General features: G+C 43.3%; 1 protein-coding gene across 1 annotated transcript in view; it reads right to left on the bottom strand.

The window, feature by feature from the left end:
- Positions 1–17,745, bottom strand: part of LOC141084521 (collagen alpha-6(VI) chain-like) — a 389,499-nt gene that overhangs the window by 173,297 nt on the left and 198,457 nt on the right. Inside the window, exons 8-12 of the mRNA XM_073569287.1 lie at positions 10,578–11,141; positions 4,542–4,885; positions 4,377–4,455; positions 2,753–2,898; positions 2,547–2,639 (exon numbers count right to left, since the gene is read on the bottom strand). Coding sequence (XP_073425388.1) covers positions 2,547–2,639; positions 2,753–2,898; positions 4,377–4,455; positions 4,542–4,885; positions 10,578–11,141 — 1,226 coding nt within the window. The remainder of the gene's footprint in view (positions 1–2,546; positions 2,640–2,752; positions 2,899–4,376; positions 4,456–4,541; positions 4,886–10,577; positions 11,142–17,745) is intronic.

Raw genomic sequence — 17,745 nt, 5'->3', positions numbered from 1 at the left:
CATATAACATAGAGTAACATACTTACCAATACTTGTCACATTGTTCCCCGAAGCCATTGTCTTTTACGGAATAAATATTAACATAACAAACCACAAAAATACTCACCCATGATCCGAAGCAGTCCACGAGTGTGTCCCACGACGATCTTGGGTAGAGAACTGCAGCATCAGCCAATGCTGCCGCTCTCTACGGGCTGCAGGAATCCAATGACGGAAGGTAGGTATCCTTCCGCACTGTATTCCTCCGCCACTTAAAAAAAAAAAGTCCCTAGTCTCACTTTATGCCATTGCTGTGTGGGAATTTCCCACGCAGCAATGGCATAAAGTGAGACTAGGGACTTTTTTTTTTTAAGTGGCGGAGGAATACAGTGCGGAAGGATACCTACCTTCCGTCATTGGATTCCTGCAGCCCGTAGAGAGCGGCAGCATCGGCTGATGCTGCAGTTCTCTACCCAAGATCGTCGTGGGACACACTCGTGGACTGCTTCGGATCATGGGTGAGTATTTTTGTGGTTTGTTATGTTAATATTTATTCCGTAAAAGACAATGGCTTCGGGGAACAATGTGACAAGTATTGGTAAGTATGTTACTCTATGTTATATGTACTGTATGTCTATGTATGTATTGTATGTAGCATGCATGTAGTATGTATGTAGTATATATGTGGTATGTATGTAGCATGTAGTATGTATGTAGCATGCATGTAGTATGTATGTAGTATATATGTATGTAGCATGTAGTATGTATGTAGTATGTATGTAGTATATATGTGGTATGTATGTAGCATGTAGTATGTATGTAGCATGCATGTAGTATGTATGTAGTATGTAAGTAGTATATATATATATATATATTTTTTTTTAAACATTTAACACACTAGCCGAATGATGCGACTACTACTGTCCCATCATTGGCTAATGTGTCAATCACTGTCATGGTAGCAGGCATCGCCAGATGGGACTTGTAGTCCCATCGGACGATGCTTGCACAGACCCCCGGACATCAGCACAGCCCCCCGGCAGACCGGCACAGCCCCCCGGCAGGCCGGTACAGACCCCCACAGGGTGCACAGACCACCGGCAGGCCGGCACAGCCCCCCGGCAGGCCGGTACAGACCCCGGGCAGTCCACACAGCCCCCCGGCAGGCCGGCACAGCCCCCCGGCAGGCCGGTACAGACCCCCACAGGGTGCACAGACCACCGGCAGGCCGGCACAGCCCCCCGGCAGGCCGGTACAGACCCCGGGCAGTCCACACAGCCCCCCAGCAGGCCGGCAGAGACCCCTGGAAGGCCCGAAATGACGGCGCATCATGATGCGCACACACCGCGCATCATGATGACGTCATTTCGGCTGTCAATCAACTTTGAACTTCCGATTCCGATGCCGACTTCCGATATTGAAAAAATATCGGAAGTCGGTATCGGAATTCCGATACAGCAAGTATCGGCCGATACCCGATACTTGCGGTATCGGAATGCTCAACACTACTTACCATTCACCAGCAGAGCAACACACCTGTTATATCATTTGTCCAACCAGCAGAGCAGCAGCTGGAACTATACATTGAGCCTTCCAAAGGGTTGTGCTTTTTCACAACCCAACCACGTAAGCAATGCCTCATCATCTAAATACACTATTGTCTGGCTAGCACCCTATTTGCGCCTATTTTGTTCCTCCAACTTTTTCTTAACTTAGAATTGATAGCGCTGTCACATTTGAAATGCTCGGGACCACACGATGCTTTAATAATCTATATTATCCTTTTATCGATGTTTCCCAGATAAAGCAATACTGAGAAATCTCTGAATTTTGGCTCCATTCACCCTGTCTTATGTTACTTGAACCTGCAGTAATAATCATAATTCATGCAAAGCTCCATATGGGCGTACATACTGTAATAAAATCACTTTTTCAAACTCTTAGGAAATCATTCTAACCTTGGCAGTTGTGTTCATTTAGTTTTTTCTTGTAAAACGTCTTTCTTTCATTCTGTTTCATTGTGTATGATAGAATCGTTGTTGACTAATGCAATGGGACTTCAGCGGCAAATCACTGGTCATCGTCTACATGCTGGTACAGATACAGAAGCCGTGGTACAGAAATATCCCCCATATATCTGAAAATGATCTACCACCAATAGCTTAAAAGGGTATTCCCATCTCCAAGATTCTATACTAACACAGTATATAGACGGTGTAATAATAAGAATAATATTAGCAAATACCTCAAACTAGAAATGTAAGTGTAGTTTTTCTGATTTGCTGTTTCTTTTCTCATGTGCAGACATTGCAGGACCTCACTTATCCATGGTTATGATCACTAGCAACTAGCTGTCACTATATCAGTGGTTGTAACCATGGATACCTAAGGTCCTGCGATGCCTGCACATGAGGAAAGAAATATAGCGAATCAGAAAAACTATACTACATTTGTAATTGGAGATATTTTCTAATTTGATTATTATTACACCTACTATATTTTGGGATAGGATCTTGTAGATGGGAATACCACTTTGAGCCACTATATGCTCCATTTGAGGCACATACCTTCATTCCCTGATCTCCATACATTCCTGGTGGTCCACTTTGTCCATGACACTCACAGAATACACAACAACATGTTTTTTCCATAATATGGGACTAGAAAAGAAAAACAAAATATAGTTCTCTTACTTAATTGTAACATTTATTATTAAGTTTAGGAAATTATTATCATTATTATTGTTATTCTGGAACCACAATAGCAAACTCACCATTTGTCGGGCAAGTTTAATCCCAATATCTGGCATCCCAATATGCATCTGATAGTTATAATCAAAGCCTCTGCCAAATTCTAAATGTTTCATGTCATCATATCCTTTTGTTCCTTCCAAAGCAACAGTTACTAGGGCATGTAACCCTAAAAAGTTTCAGAAATGGATACATTATGTATTAGGTAATGATATTTATAACATGGATAGAGAAGCTATGGGTTTTAACAAATGAATATGGCAAAGAATACCTAATCAATCAAAACCAGTATGATACACACAGTATTAAGGTGACATAGTTACTCCACATGCTGTTGAATAATGGCTCTGTGCAACGTGGTACAGATTTTTTAACTCAAAAAGGCACAAATAAAGATCTCGCATGTAAAAAATGGATTCATGATTTAACCCTTTCATGACATATGACATACATTTATGTCATATGTTGTGTCCCTGCCTTTGATACGGGCTTGCACACCAAGCCCGCTTCTTTCTGTCACCTAACGGCTGATTTAGTCAGCCAGCAAGTGCCTTAAAAGCTGTGGGTGGAGCGAGGCTCTACTGGCAGCGGTTCACCTGTTAAATTCTGCTGTCAATCTCTAACAGCGGGAGTTAACATGAGTCGCCAGGGAGAAGGGGCACCCATAGATTGTCATGACTGCTGAGGGTCTGCTGATGACCCCTGATTAACCCGTGGCTGGCAGTCATAGGAGATTGTGATTTCTGCTATACATAATAGTGCTTATGAACTGGTATGTATAGCACAAGCGATCGGATGATTTCAGTTTCAAGTCCCCAAAGGGAACTAGTGAAAAGTGAAAAAAAAGTTTTAAACAATATGAAAAAAATAAAAAAAAACAAAAGTTCAAATCAACCCTCCCCTTCTTTTGCCCCATTGAAAATAACAAAAGCAAAGAAAATATACATATTGGAAATTGCGGAGGTCAGAAATGTCCTATCTAGCAAAATTTAAAATAAATTATTTCGATAGGTAAATGGCATAACAAAAAAAAAAATCTAAACCCCCAAGTTTCTATTTTTTCTTGGGCCTCTGCAACATTGCAAAAAAAGGCAATAAAAAGTGATCAAAACACTATGACCACCCTAAAATTGTATCAATAAAAACGTCAGCTCAGGGCACAAAATATAAGCCCATATCCTGAAAAATAAAATGTTACGAGTCTCGGAAAACGGTGACAAAAGCAAAACATTTTTTTCTTACAAATTTGTAAAAAAAAAAAAATTCACCCCTTAAATAATAAAAGAAACAATACATGAGTGGTATCTGCATACTCATATTGACTTGGAGAAAGAATCATGTCAGGTCAGTTTTACCATATAATGAACATGGTGAATAAAAAACTCAAAAAAAAAACAATTGTGGAATTGCACTTTTGTAGCAATTTAACTGCAATTGCAGCAAACCATTTTATGGCTATATTGACGGAAAAAAATTAAAGTTATGGCTCTTGGAAAAATAAGGGGAAAAAAATGAAAAAAACAAAATCGTCAGGGATTGAAGGGGTTAAAGTACATTTAAATCATTATACATTACATTTAATCAATGAAATCCAAAATATAAAGTACTTAATACTCCATGACAACCCACTTGTGCCATATACGGTACCTTTTTTCTGAAAATCTTCTTTTGCCAACTCAGTGTCTTCTACTTTTTCATCTAGGCCATCAGTAAAGATGAGGATCATCTACATGGCATATGGAAGGCATAAAAAAATAAAACAGTACTACAAATTGTGATAATGATAATTAGGCAGTGATGACTGATACATACCTTTGCTTTTCCTGCTTCGTCCTGTTTAAATGTCTTCCACATGGACTGAAGAATGGGGGTTGTTAAATAGGAAGGACCTTTGACAGAAATGGCTTTGAGTTTCTGAGCTAAATCTGAACTGTAGGTGTAGAATTGAGGGGGATAGGGTGGATTTGCATTTGGAACATAAAAAGCTACACTAATCAGAGGTACAGTGCCAGGGAGGCAACTTGCACTTCTTAAATTCATCATGCTGTGTAAAATATTAGCAATACGAATTTCCAATAACTTTTGATCATGAAATAAGTTGAAGCCATTAGGGTAAGCTGAAATATCAAATCCGACTATGACTTCAAGAGAACAATCTAGAAGGAAAAGGGTAGAAGAGTACAAGTGTAAAATTCAAGAAATTGATGTACATTTACAAAACTGAATCTGTGGGCACTTTATGCGTTTCCAAACTAAGCACACCATTATGCAGGAGACATACTGTAGCTCTTATACAATTAAAGGGAATCTGTCACCCCTTTTTTGAGATATCATATAATGATATCATTCAATTGTGTGTCACATAAGGATGCTCTTAGTACTTTTGCTTCCCCCTGACCCTGCACCTTTCATGCATAAATACCTTTTTTATATCGGTTCAGATGTATTTAAACTGCCACGGTCCGGTCCGCTGGGCGGGGCTTATTCAACTGCTCCCTCCCTGTCTTGCTCTACACAAGAAGAAATGCGTAGAGCAAGACAGGGAGGGGGGGAGCAGGTGAATAAGTCCCGCCCAGCGGACCGGACAGCAACAGTTTACATACATCTGAACCGATATAAACAAGGTATTTATGCATGAAAGGTGTGTTGTCAGGCGGAAGCAAAAGTACTAAAAGAATCCTTGTGTTCACACAATTGAATGATATCATTATATGATATCTCAAAAAAGGGGTGACAGATTCCCTTTAAGCTTTAATTGGTTTGCCTAAAGTCCTTCATTATTCAAATATACCAATGATACACATGGTGCACCCTGGGTGTGACCAGACAGTTCAGTGCACCTTTCCACCGTGACCGACGGGACTTGGTTTCCACTTATATCTACTTTATCTTTGATTGACAGCTCTGGCTTTAAGGCCCCATCACACTAAGCGAGATCACTAGTGATATCGCTTAAGCGTCACCGATTTTGTGACGCAGCAGCGATATTGCCAGCGATATCGCTAAGTGTGATACTTACCTCTGACCGGCTTTCCCACTGGTTATCGCTGATCGCGCGAGAACGTCCTGGGCCGTTTCTCGTCGGCCACTTCCTGCTGGGCTTCCTGCTGGCGCCGACGAGCGACGCATGGACGCGGGCGGGAGGACTTCTTCATCGCCGCGTCTGACAGGTAAGTAACGAGCGCCGACTGCTGCTGCATCGCTGGTGAGATCTGCCTGTTTGGCAGCTCACTAGCGACCATTTAGCGATGCACCAGCGATCCTGACGGGTCGTATCATGGTCGGGATCGCTGGTGCATCGCTAAATGTGACGGTACCTTTACAGGAGACAGAAAAGAGCAGAGATCGATAGAAAATAAGTAGCTGGCTATCTTAATTTTGCACTGAGCATAGTTAACTAGCATATTTGGTTACTGAAGGATTTTAGGTAAATGCAGCAATGAATTAAAACACTAAAGGGCCAATACATCAAACTGTTTAAGCCAGAAAACAGTCATAAACTACTTTGAAAAGTTGCAAAATTTTTGCGTAATGCGAAGTTGTGCAAAAATATAGCAACTTTTGGTGTTTTCAAGCGAGTTTTGGGCAGCTCTGTTAAAATGGTAGAAGCCATTGCGGGTCGACGTGTGGCTATGACTGCCCATCAAATTAACTTTTTGTGGCAACATTTCTTCCTCCAGAAGCGTTACTCAAGTTCCTGAAAGGAGTAACATTTCCCAAAACGTGAATGAAGGCACACACCACTGATAAGATACGCCTAATTCATACAGTGCCTCTTAATAAGTTCACTGTGTCTTAGTCCTACACAACCCTCTTAATGCTGCTGTACAAAATGCCAGTGATAATGAATCAGGGGCCTAAAAGAACAATTTTTAAAGTATAAGGGCTACTTCCCATACAAGGAGCTGTGCTTTGTTTATACATTCATTTTGTGCTGAAAGACTTCCTTTAAAGTAGCACTCATATTAAGTTTTTTATTCATTAAATGTTTGTACAGTATATGCATGTAATGTCGTGTGAGTGTATTGATATACTCACCTACCGCTGATCTCTTCAGGATCTTCTCCTCTTGTCAGTTATGTCACCACAATTGCAATTATCCGGCTCACTCTATGCTCTATGTGTGAGTCAGAAGTCTCTTTAACAATATAAGTCCTATGGAGCCTCACTCTGACTCTCCATAGGCCTAAATTGTAAAAGTCACGCCTCTGCAGAGGGATGACGCCACTGAGAATAGAAGAAGAATGGCGCTGGACACGAGAGAGTGCGGCGATAGGTGAGTATATACTTGTAAGTGAATGCACAGTAGAAGATGTGGTTCCTCAATGTTATGTAGCATTAGTGACCAAATGTTGCCATCTACTGTCCCAACTGAATAAGGCGGAACCTAAAGATGGAAGAAGTGTTTCTGGAAGGATGGATCTAAAGACAACACAGAGTCAGGTGGTAGTAGGCGCAATTATCCAATTTAAAAGGCCAATGTGACAGTTGGCGCCCACAAGTGAAACCAGCAGGACATGTGAGCCGAGGGATGCAGAGGCCGCGTTACCGGGGTGTGCTTAGAGACCAAGGCAGGCGGGATGTCGTGAGGCAAACATTGAGGTACAGACTATAACAGTCAAGTCCTGGGATCCAGACTCCACTGGTCAAGACCTGAAGCCCAGCCTTTATCAGTCGAGACCGATAGCCGGATGTTGCAGGTCAAGCACCAAAGACAACATGGATCATTATCTGGGAGTGGACGTCCGCTGTGGTGACCAGGAAGCACGAGTGAATCAGGCCGTTACTTCCAATGCTGACGTACAGTACAGAGTTTGGGATGGGGCAGTACAGCAGAAGGGACAGGGTCCCGGTCAGTGTGAGAAGGGCCCATAGAGTATTACATGACTTTGTGCTGAGGACTTGTGGCCTAGCAGGAAATACCGGTGACCCCCGTTAACGACCGTATATTAACTGGAAAGTGCTTTGAGGAAATATTCTAGTGACGGCCTCATCGCTGTGAGGCTGGTTTCACATTTGCGTTTTTTAGCGCTGGAAAAAAACGCTAACCTGCGCATGCGTTTTTTCCCCTATATTTAACATGGGTGCGCATACCTGCGCGCTTGTAAGCGCATGTATGCGATTTTCATGCGCTGCGTTTTTTTGGGGTGTGCGATTGGATTTTCCAGACGCATCATGTTGCATTTTTTGGCCCTGCAAAAAAGCGCATGCGCACATATGCGCACGTTTTGCGCTAAAAATGGCCATTATAGCCTATGGATGCGCATATGTGCGCACTGGCATGCTCATGTAAGCGTTTTTTTGCATATGCGTTTTTTTTTTTTAACCATGGAATTTAGGGGTTTGAGTTAGAGTTAGGGTTAGTTAAGGGGGTTTAGGGTTAGGGTTAGGGTCAGGGTCAGGGTTAGGGTTGGGTTTTGGGTCAGGGTTAGGGTTTAGTATGGTTTGGTTAAGGGTTAGGGTCAGGGTTAGGGTCAGGATTAGGGTTAAGTATGGTTTTGTTAAGGGTTAGGGTCAGGGTTAGGGTTAGGGTTAGGGTTAGGGTCAGGGTTAGGGTTAGGGTTAGGGTTAGGGTCAGGGTTAGGGTTAAGTATGGTTTTGTTAAGGATTAGGGTCAGGGTTAGGGTCAGGATTAGGGTTAAGTATGGTTTTGTTAAGGGTTAGGGTCAGGGTTAGGGTTAGGGTTAGGGTTAGGGTCAGGGTCAGGGTTAGGGTTAGGGTCAAGTATGGTTTTGTTAAGGATTAGGGTCAGGGTTAGGGTCAGGATTAGGGTTAAGTATGGTTTTGTTAAGGGTTAGGGTCAGGGTTAGGGTTAGGGTCAGGGTTAGGGTCAGGATTAGGGTTAGGGTTAGGGTTAGGGTCAGGGTCAGGGTTAGGGTTAAGTATGGTTTTGTTAAGGGTTAGGGTCAGGGTTAGGGTTAGGGTTAGGGTCAGGGTTAGGGTTAGGGTTAGGGTTAGTTAGGGTTTAGGGTTTGGGTTAGGGTTAGGGTTAGTTAGGGTTTAGGGTTTGGGTTAGGGTTAAGTATGATTTGGTTAAGGGTTAGGGTCAGGGTTAGGGTTAGGGTTAGGGTCAGGGTTAGGGTTAGGGTTAGGGTCAGGGTTAGGGTTAGTAAAGTCATGGTTTGGGTAGTGTGAGGGGCCACCTAAAAATGTTGGAAAAAAACGCAAACGCGGTAAAAACGCGCTAAAAACGCATACAAACGCATAAAAATGCTGCGTTTTTTTCATGCATGCTCATAAAAATGCTTGAAAAAAACGCAGCAGTTGTATGCTTATGTATGCGTTTTTTCAATGCGTTTTTTTGCGGGAAAAACGCGCTGCAAAAAAAGCAAGTGTGAAACTAGCCTGAGTGCCGCCTGTGGGAGTTATCACACAAGGGACATGAGAGCACCGGCCTTACTGAAAGATAGGTAGAATAGAGAATACAATAATAGAGCTGATAAATTGTGTTTATTGCCATTATTACTAATATTGTATTACCTGATATCTTGTATCCGAATAACTGACTGTTTGCTCAAGTAACCCCTTCACCCCGGGGCTAAGAAAATAAGTAGTTTAGATGGTTACCTCTGCCTCATTCTTCTCTTCTTGTTGCATCCTAGTAAGTAACCTGTTCACACACTCACAATACTTTACATGCATATATACAAATTTAATGAATAAAAAACCTAATGGGAGTGCTTCTTTAATTGCAGAAATTCTGTAAAGTGTTAAAGTACCATGTGAATACTGATTTCCTAGCGAAAAGCGATATAATTTTGATAAAGTCTCACTACGGACATGTAACTGCTGCAGCGAATCACTAGATATAGTGCGTTACCAATAAAAGAGGTGATCTAGTGCAGCCTATACACTACGTCAGGATAGTATCAAATTACTTTTTTTTTAATTTTCAAACACCTTCTTAACAGTTCTAGGAACCTTCTCTGCAATCTATTTAAAGGGAATCCATCAGCAGGTTTTTGCTATGTAATCTGAGGGCACCATAAGGTAGCGGTTGAAACACAAATTTCAGGGAGGTTCCACTTATTTGGCTGTGTGCTGTTGTTTCCATACAGTGAATGTTTTATCACCAGGACATTATCACTGCACAGACATGCTCCCTCATGCCATGTATTGCAGCCACGCCCTCTCCTCTGATAAGCAGCTCCCAGTCAATAGATAATGTACACGGAAAGCTGTGGTGTGGGTGGGGTTAGCTTTCTGAGCTCTGCTACATCTAAGAACTCTGATTGTGTCTTAACTGCTGCACCAAGTAATTTAAGTCATATATCATTGGAATCAGGGTCTTTTTCACTACAGTATGCTGCTCTCAGATGAGGAAACGAAAACCTGGTGGCACATTCGCTTTAACTTTTCTTTGCATTGGTTAACTGTGCTGCACCTGTAACATAAAAATGTGAATGATATTGACCTCTATATTAAAAATTAATATAACATTTTAATACATCTATATCTCATCTTAACGATACCATGACATACACTTCTGCTATACAATGTCTTTATGACAAGTGTCACAGTTGCATCTTTATCCTATATATGTCATGAGAGCAGTGGTAGCTTTTGGTGTTGAGCATTTTTGTGTCTGACATGTGTGATTGGTTTGTCCCATTGGTTGATCCCATTGATTGACCAATCACAGCTGTTGAAGGTTGGAACCTTCTCTGATTGAAGCCATGACAGATCGCAGTAATGTTCATCCTCAGCCTTTGTGATGTTCAATTGTTCTAGACGCTGACAATATTTACTGTTAATGATATACAGTAGTTGTAAGTTCACATGAAGCAATAGCCAAGATGTACAGGTAATGGTCTGTATGGAGTGTATTGGCAATCGGGTCATACTCACTCTCAGCAGGCCGCTGGATGCATATGTCATCGACCAATCTCTTTTTAATACTTTTTAATGCATCAAAATTGTGGACAGAAAACCTTCTATCCGATTTTCCAGCAATCTGAAGAAGCTGCGTTTCAGACACATTTCCCACTCCCACGACATAAGTGAAAACACCTTTACTTCTTAGAGCTTCTGCAGGCAATGCCACTTTATCTTGCGAATCTCCATCCGTTATGATGATCAATATCTGGTCGATCTTTTCCTTAATACGACTATTAGCTGATATAGCAGAATCTGTTTTCTCAAGAGCACTTCCAATAAGAGTGCTTCCATCCATAAATTTGATGTTCTTAATCATGTCATGTAAAGTTTGCTTACTCACATTTCGCATTAGCGGAAACTCTGTTTTATATAAATCACTAAACTGAGAAACCCCCACATGAACCTTGCCGGGGTTAATGTCAAACTGATCAGTGGTAGATACCATGAATTCTTTCATTTTTTCAAATTCTGTAGCTCCGATACTCCCTGAACCATCAATCAGAAAAGTGATGTCCGCTTGTTTTTCACATGGGGCTGCAAAATATGAAAAGACATACATCAATTACATAGCAGGGGTAAAGTTGGTATGAATCGGTTCGAACGGCCCAAGCCATTGGCCACAGCAGTAATCTATGGCGACGTCTGCGGCTCTTCCTTTTGATTAGTTGGCCTGGAATGAAGTCATTTTTGAGGCTTGATGCCCATATGACATTGTGTCAGGCTGGCAAATCAAAAGAAGAGTCACAGATGTGGGCAGTTAGGAGCGGGTACTTTCCCATGGCGGTACCCTCTCTCCCAGCAAGATGGAAAGGATATGAGAATAAATTCGCACCAACTCTAATCAAGGGTCACTTGTGGATGCATTATGAGAAAAAAATCTCTACAGGTAATGTGTGTCAAAAGTATTTTAATCATACTAATAATAACAATCATTTGATCAATAGTTTTCATACAAAGGAGCTTGTGCACTATATTGTCAGCACTTAGATGAAATGTTTTATACATGAGATTAGATTGATGCATTGCATCATTTTCCTTACAAATAAAGTAACGATTAATTGTCTTACACATGTTTAGGATTCTCCTGCAGACCTGCAGCAAATCTGCATCAAAATCTGCAGCAAAATATACATGTGTTATATTCAGATTTGTCACAGATTTTGATGTAGATTTACTCTAGTTTTCACCTTATCCATTGCAGACTTTTTCCATAGCATGCAAATGAGATTTCCTAATATCTCATCCACTGTAATATGGGGCACATTTTCTCTTATGCAAGTTTGTCATGGAAAATCAGCTGCATAGCTGTCTCATGTAGGCGAATCTTTTTATAAATCAGGTATGCACGAGAGCTGCAGTTCATCATGAATAGCATTTTGCATGCCGGTCTTTTTGAATAGTGCACGGGAATAAGAAGTGACGTTCATTTTCTCAGGACGCTGTAAAAGAAATATAAAGTAAAAGCTTGATCCTACTGACAGATTCTTTTTGAGGACTATGAGAGAGAAAAGTGTAGACTACTAGAGGCGTATCTAGGTTTTCTGGCTCCCAAACGGTTAGAATTGAATTTAGCGCCCCCCTCCCCAAGCACATATGCGATTTGCACTTAGGCCTCTTTCACACTTCAGTTTTTTTTACATCAGTTGAACTCCACCAAGGATTAAAAAAAAAGGATCCGTTTCCGTTTCACAACAAGCAGATGCACCGGATCCGTTTTTTGATGGATCCGCTTCAGCCACCAATGACTGAAATTTAAAGCAAAGCAATAGGACGAGAGAGAGAGATGCAAGTCAATGGGAAAAAAAACGGATCCGCCAAAAAAATGGCGGATGTTTTTCTGGCAAAACGGCGGATTTTGACTGACGTAAAACAACTGAAGTGTGAAAGAGGCCTTACAGTCACGTGCCGACGAGCTGCTCTTCCTAATTCAATGTTCAGTGAAAAACTGAGAGAAGTAGGAACAGAAGCTCGTTGTCATTTGACCATAAGGGCTCATTCCCATTTGCGATTAAAAAAAGGTCCGTTTTCTGGATGGAAAAAAAAGGACCGATTCTATGCGATTGTCATGCGAGTGTCATGTGATTTCAGTGCAATTTTTCCATATGACATGCGTATGACATCCGCATTCAATGCGATTTTAACATGAGGTTTTAGATAGAGCAGTTCTCTCCATGCAAAAACTCATGTTAAAATAGCACTGTAAAAAACAAACTGTACACATCGTTTTAAAACAAAAGAATCTTCACCACACACACACACACACACACACACACACACACACACACAAACACACACACATATATTTGAGAGAGACATAGATAGCAGAATAGCCGTTAATTCATTTGTCGGCTTTTGTAAAATAATTGCAAAAGCCGACACACACACGCACACACACACAAGCCAACATGATAGGAGACATGGATTACATACAGTAAACAATTTTATTTCATTTATTTTTTTATATGTACATATATACACTGTGGTGTAGTAACCACTGTGTCCACTAGGGGGTGCTGTGTGGATGTCCCAGGAGAAAGGATGAATGGCAGAATACTGAATGGCTGTTATGTATCTCAAAGTGGGTGGCTTTGAGATGGAGACATATGTGTTGATCAGCAGTGATACTGCTGAGGTGCTGCTTTAATGTGTCAGGGGAGAAGTCTCCAGGTAACTAGGGAGATGGGTGGACCGGTTACCTACAAACCCACCCAGGGGGTGTGTTTAAAGAACACTGTTGTAAAGAGTGTGTAAATGCTTGAAGGACCTGTGATGAGGTCAGAGTCATGTGACCCGGTGGACGTGGCTATGAACCATATAATATGGCCAGGGTAGGTCACATGTGGTGAATGCAGGGACCCGATTGGTCCGTTTGGAAGGTCTCATGTGGCTACCTTCCTGACAGCATGTGGACGCTGTGTTTAATGGCTGCAAGTGCCTGCGAGTTCCCTGGAGGGAATGAATGTCTGCAGTATGGAGAAGCAGCCATGACAGGACCCTGACGGGGTGAGATATAACTGTGAGGCTGAAAAGCCTGCGTTTTGGACACTGCTAACAGAGTGAAGCTCTGTCATGGACGCTATGCTGTTTATATGATCTTTATGTTGCTTCTATGGGTTTATGATGCCTAATAAACCGCATGGACTGTTATGATTTGATGGAAAACCTGGGCTAAATCTGATTTATTAGCTGCCAAGCGAGTGATCCCCTACTTAAATGACAGCGCTACCTCACAATTGGTGGAGAATGCTATGGACAATGTTGTAGCCTTGTTGCTGGGAGCAACGGAAGAGGACTGCAAAGTCGGTTGCTAAGGGCAACGCTGAGCCAGGAGGTTGATGGTTGGGGAAGCCACTGCCTGGCTGTGGTTCTGGAACCTTGGGGCGGCCTAGTGAGTAAGGCACTGTGCGGATTGATGAGCCCAGTGTGGCCGTTTCCCCAGGAGAAAGAGACTTATAGGATACCTCTGCGGTAGAGGGGTCCGAGAACCTGCGCGGCCAGCAGGTGACGGTCGTGAAAGCCGTGTTGTACTGACCGGGGTCAGTGAGAAAGAGACTGGTGATTGCTATTGGGTGCCTCTGTGGAGAAGAGGTATCAGAGGACCTGTGTGGCCGACACAGGTAACGGACAGGTGTTCGTGTTGTACTGACCTGGGTCGGGCCCTGAAGAAACTGTACCGGTGGGGCACAACAGGCCCTGAAGAAACAATGCCCATGGGGCACAGCAGGCCCTGAAGAAATGATGCCAGTGGGGCGCAACAGGCCCTGAAGAAATGATGCCGGTGGGATGCAACAGGCCCTGGAGAAATTATGCTGGTGGGGCGCAACAGGCCCTGAAGAAATGTTGCCGGTGGGGTGCGGTAGTGACGCAGTCTCTAAATATAACCGTTCACCAATCTCTGTCCAGAGTCCCTCAGCAAACCGGACGGGGGCCCCTACGGACGCCTGTAGCGAGGTGGCGCCCCCTGGGGCCGGTGATGACAGGGCCGCAGCTGTGGGAGAAGGCAGGGGGGTAGTGCCCTGGACGCTGTAACGAAATGATCTGTCGTCGCAGCGGTCACTGGAGGTAGCGGCCTTGTCACAACAGGGTGGGAAGCAGCGGGAGTGTCTGTATGCGACCGTATGCGGAGAGCGGCCACCAGTGCAAATCTCTCATATGTCACTTGACGGTAAGTCTGTAGCTTTCCCCTCACAGACCCCTGTCGGTCTCTCCACAACACACCATCTGCTCCCTTGGTCCTCTCTGTCTCACATGGCTTCCTGTCTGTTGTCCTGCTCTGTCAACTGCCACTTCAGCGCGCCCCCTGCTCCTTTTAAGCTTGCCCCACCCCCTGTTTCCCTGACAACTTCAGTCAAGTCTTTCCTTTTACTGTCTTCCCAGTATTGTTCCCTCAGGAACCCTGATGGCGATCCCCTGGGTACCTGTCCTTTCACTGTCTGGGAGTCCTCCTCCCCACAAGGGCATAGGACTACTTCATCGCATCAATGGGAGAATGGATGGAGCCATGTACCGTAAAATCCTGAGTGACAACCTTCTTTCCGCCAGGACCTTAAAAGTGGGTTGTGGCTGGGTCTTCCAGCAAGACAATGACCCAAAACATACAGCCAAGGCAACAAAGGAGTGGCTCAGAAAGAAGCGCATTAAGGTCAAGGAGTGGCCTAACCAGTCTCCAGACCTTAATCCCATAGAAAGCTTATGGAGGGAGTTGAAGCTCTGAGTTGCCAAGTGACAGCCTCAAAATCTTAGTGATTTAGAGATGATCTGCAAAGAGGAGTGGACCAAAATTCCTCCTGACATGTGCGCAAACCTCATCATCAACCACAAAAAAGTCTGACTGCTTTGCTTATCAACAAGTGTTTTGCCACCAAGTATTAGGTCTTGTTTGCCAGAGGGATCAAATACTTATTTCTCACTGAAAAATGCAAATAAATTTATATAAATTTATACAATGTGATTTTCTGGATTTTATTTTTGATATTCTATCTCTCAATGTTAAAATTAACCCACCCTTAAAATGATTGCCTGTTCATGTCTGCCAGTGGGTAAACCTTACAAAATCAGTAAGGGATCAAATACTTATTTTCCCCACTGTAACTACCTGTTACTATATTCCCTGCACAAAATATGACCCCCACACTGTCCCTCTTATAGTACACGCCCTCCACACTGCCCTCTCCAGTGCATACTGGACACCCTCTTCATACTATCTTGTCACACTGTTTACCCACCATAGGACCCAATCTCTATACTGTGCCCCCTCATCATACTCCTCCTACTTTGCTTACTGTCCCCTCCTGGCTGTGCCCTTACACTGTTCCCCCATGGCACCCGCCAACTACTCAGTCTCTATTCTGTGCTCACTCAAACTTTTCTCCCCCCATATTGTCTCCTCCCAGTATTCTCCTGAATATTGTCACTCCTCACACATTTGCCCCTCCCTGCTCCTACTGTCTCCTCATATATTTACCCCCTCAATCTCCATACTGCCTCCTCACACATCCCCCACTCACCATACTGTGTCTGCACCAATGCCCCCACTCACCATACTGTCTCTGCATCCATCCCCCACTCACCATACTGTATCTGCATCCATTCCCCTCATACATTCTCCACCTCTCTCCTCATACTCTGTGCCCGAACCCACCCCACTCTCATCATCCTGTGTGCACACTCATCCCCCACTCACAATACCGTGTCCACATCCATCTCTCCCACTCACCATACTGCATCTGCATCCATCTGCCATACTGTTTCCTCATACATGCCCCCTTTCTTCTCCTTGCTCCTCATACTGTGTCTTCAAATTTCTCTTGCTCTTGATATTATGTCTGCACCTGTCTCTTTCTTGTTCCCCAAACTTTTGTCCTCAAATCTTCCACCAATTACAATAAATCTCACCCCACCAGTCCTTCACTCTCCTCCCCTCCTAACTAAATAGACCATACCACTAGTGATGAGCGCGTATACTCGCTACTCAGGTTTTCCCGAGCATGCTCGGGTGTCCTCCAAGTATATTGGCGTGCTCGGAGATTTCGTTTTTTCGACACAGCTGCATGATTTGCGGCTGCTAGACAGCCTGAATACATGCGGGATTCCCTAACCAGCAGGCAATACCGTGGACTGGACTGCCACATTCCTGCCCCTGATGACATCAATTGCATTGTTTATATGGTGTGATGCGTCTTTTGTATATCTTGTGAAGTATAGTATGATTACTTGTGTAATGTATAGTGTACGAGTAATGTAGTGGTAGTGCGTAAGTATAACGTGTAACGTGGATAGTACAGTATAAGACATAGATAGTCATAGACATTAGGGTATACTACAGGATGTAGATAGTTGACTGTAAAATAGTGATTGATAGGGAAGTTCTGCCAGCAATAGACAGCAGGGTAAGTGAGAGTTAAGAGTTGGGACTAGCCTACAGGTGCTAAGGCCAGGATACGCAGACTACTTCTTGATAGTCAGGCAGATAGAAGTTAGAGTTTGGAAAGTGACAACTTTGCAGTGCTGCCAAGGGGTGATCCAAAACTAGAAGCGACTAGAGCAAAGAATAGCGAGATACTAAAGAAAGTTACCGACGAGACTGAGAGACCTTCCAGAAGGCATTATTGGATAAGACTGCTAATGCTGAAAGTAATGAACCTAAAGAGGACTAGGAGCGTGGGAGTTGTGGGTATGCTGGACAATAGATCCAGGGCGCCTATAGTGATAAGACGCAGAACCACTGGCAACTAGAGAGAAACTCACTGATCAGGACTATGGCCTAAAAGCTGAGTGGTGGTGATGTAGAGATGAAACGGATAAGCTGTAGTGCCTTGGAGTAGTAAACAAAGAAAGGATACACTGGGAATGGAAATGCTTTTCATTGTAAAGGAAACATGCTTAAAGGGAATCTGTCACCCCTTTTTTGAGATATCATATAATGATATCATTCAATTGTGTGTCACATAAGGATTCTCTTAGTACTTTTGCTTCCCCCTGACCCCGCACCTTTCATGCATAAATACCTTTTTTATATTGGTTCAGATGTATTTAAACTGCCACGGTCCGGTCCGATGGGCGGGGCTTATTCAACTGCTCCCCCCCCTCCCTGTCTTGATCTACACAAGAAGAAATGCATAGAGCAAGACAGGGAGGG

This window comes from Dendrobates tinctorius, unplaced genomic scaffold, assembly GCF_039654945.1.
Source record: "Dendrobates tinctorius isolate UK_male_01 unplaced genomic scaffold, ASM3965494v1 ptg000005l, whole genome shotgun sequence".
NCBI lineage: Eukaryota > Metazoa > Chordata > Amphibia > Anura > Dendrobatidae > Dendrobates > Dendrobates tinctorius.
Note: the sequence above shows the minus strand (reverse complement) of the source record. Positions and strands in the feature narration are given on the sequence as shown.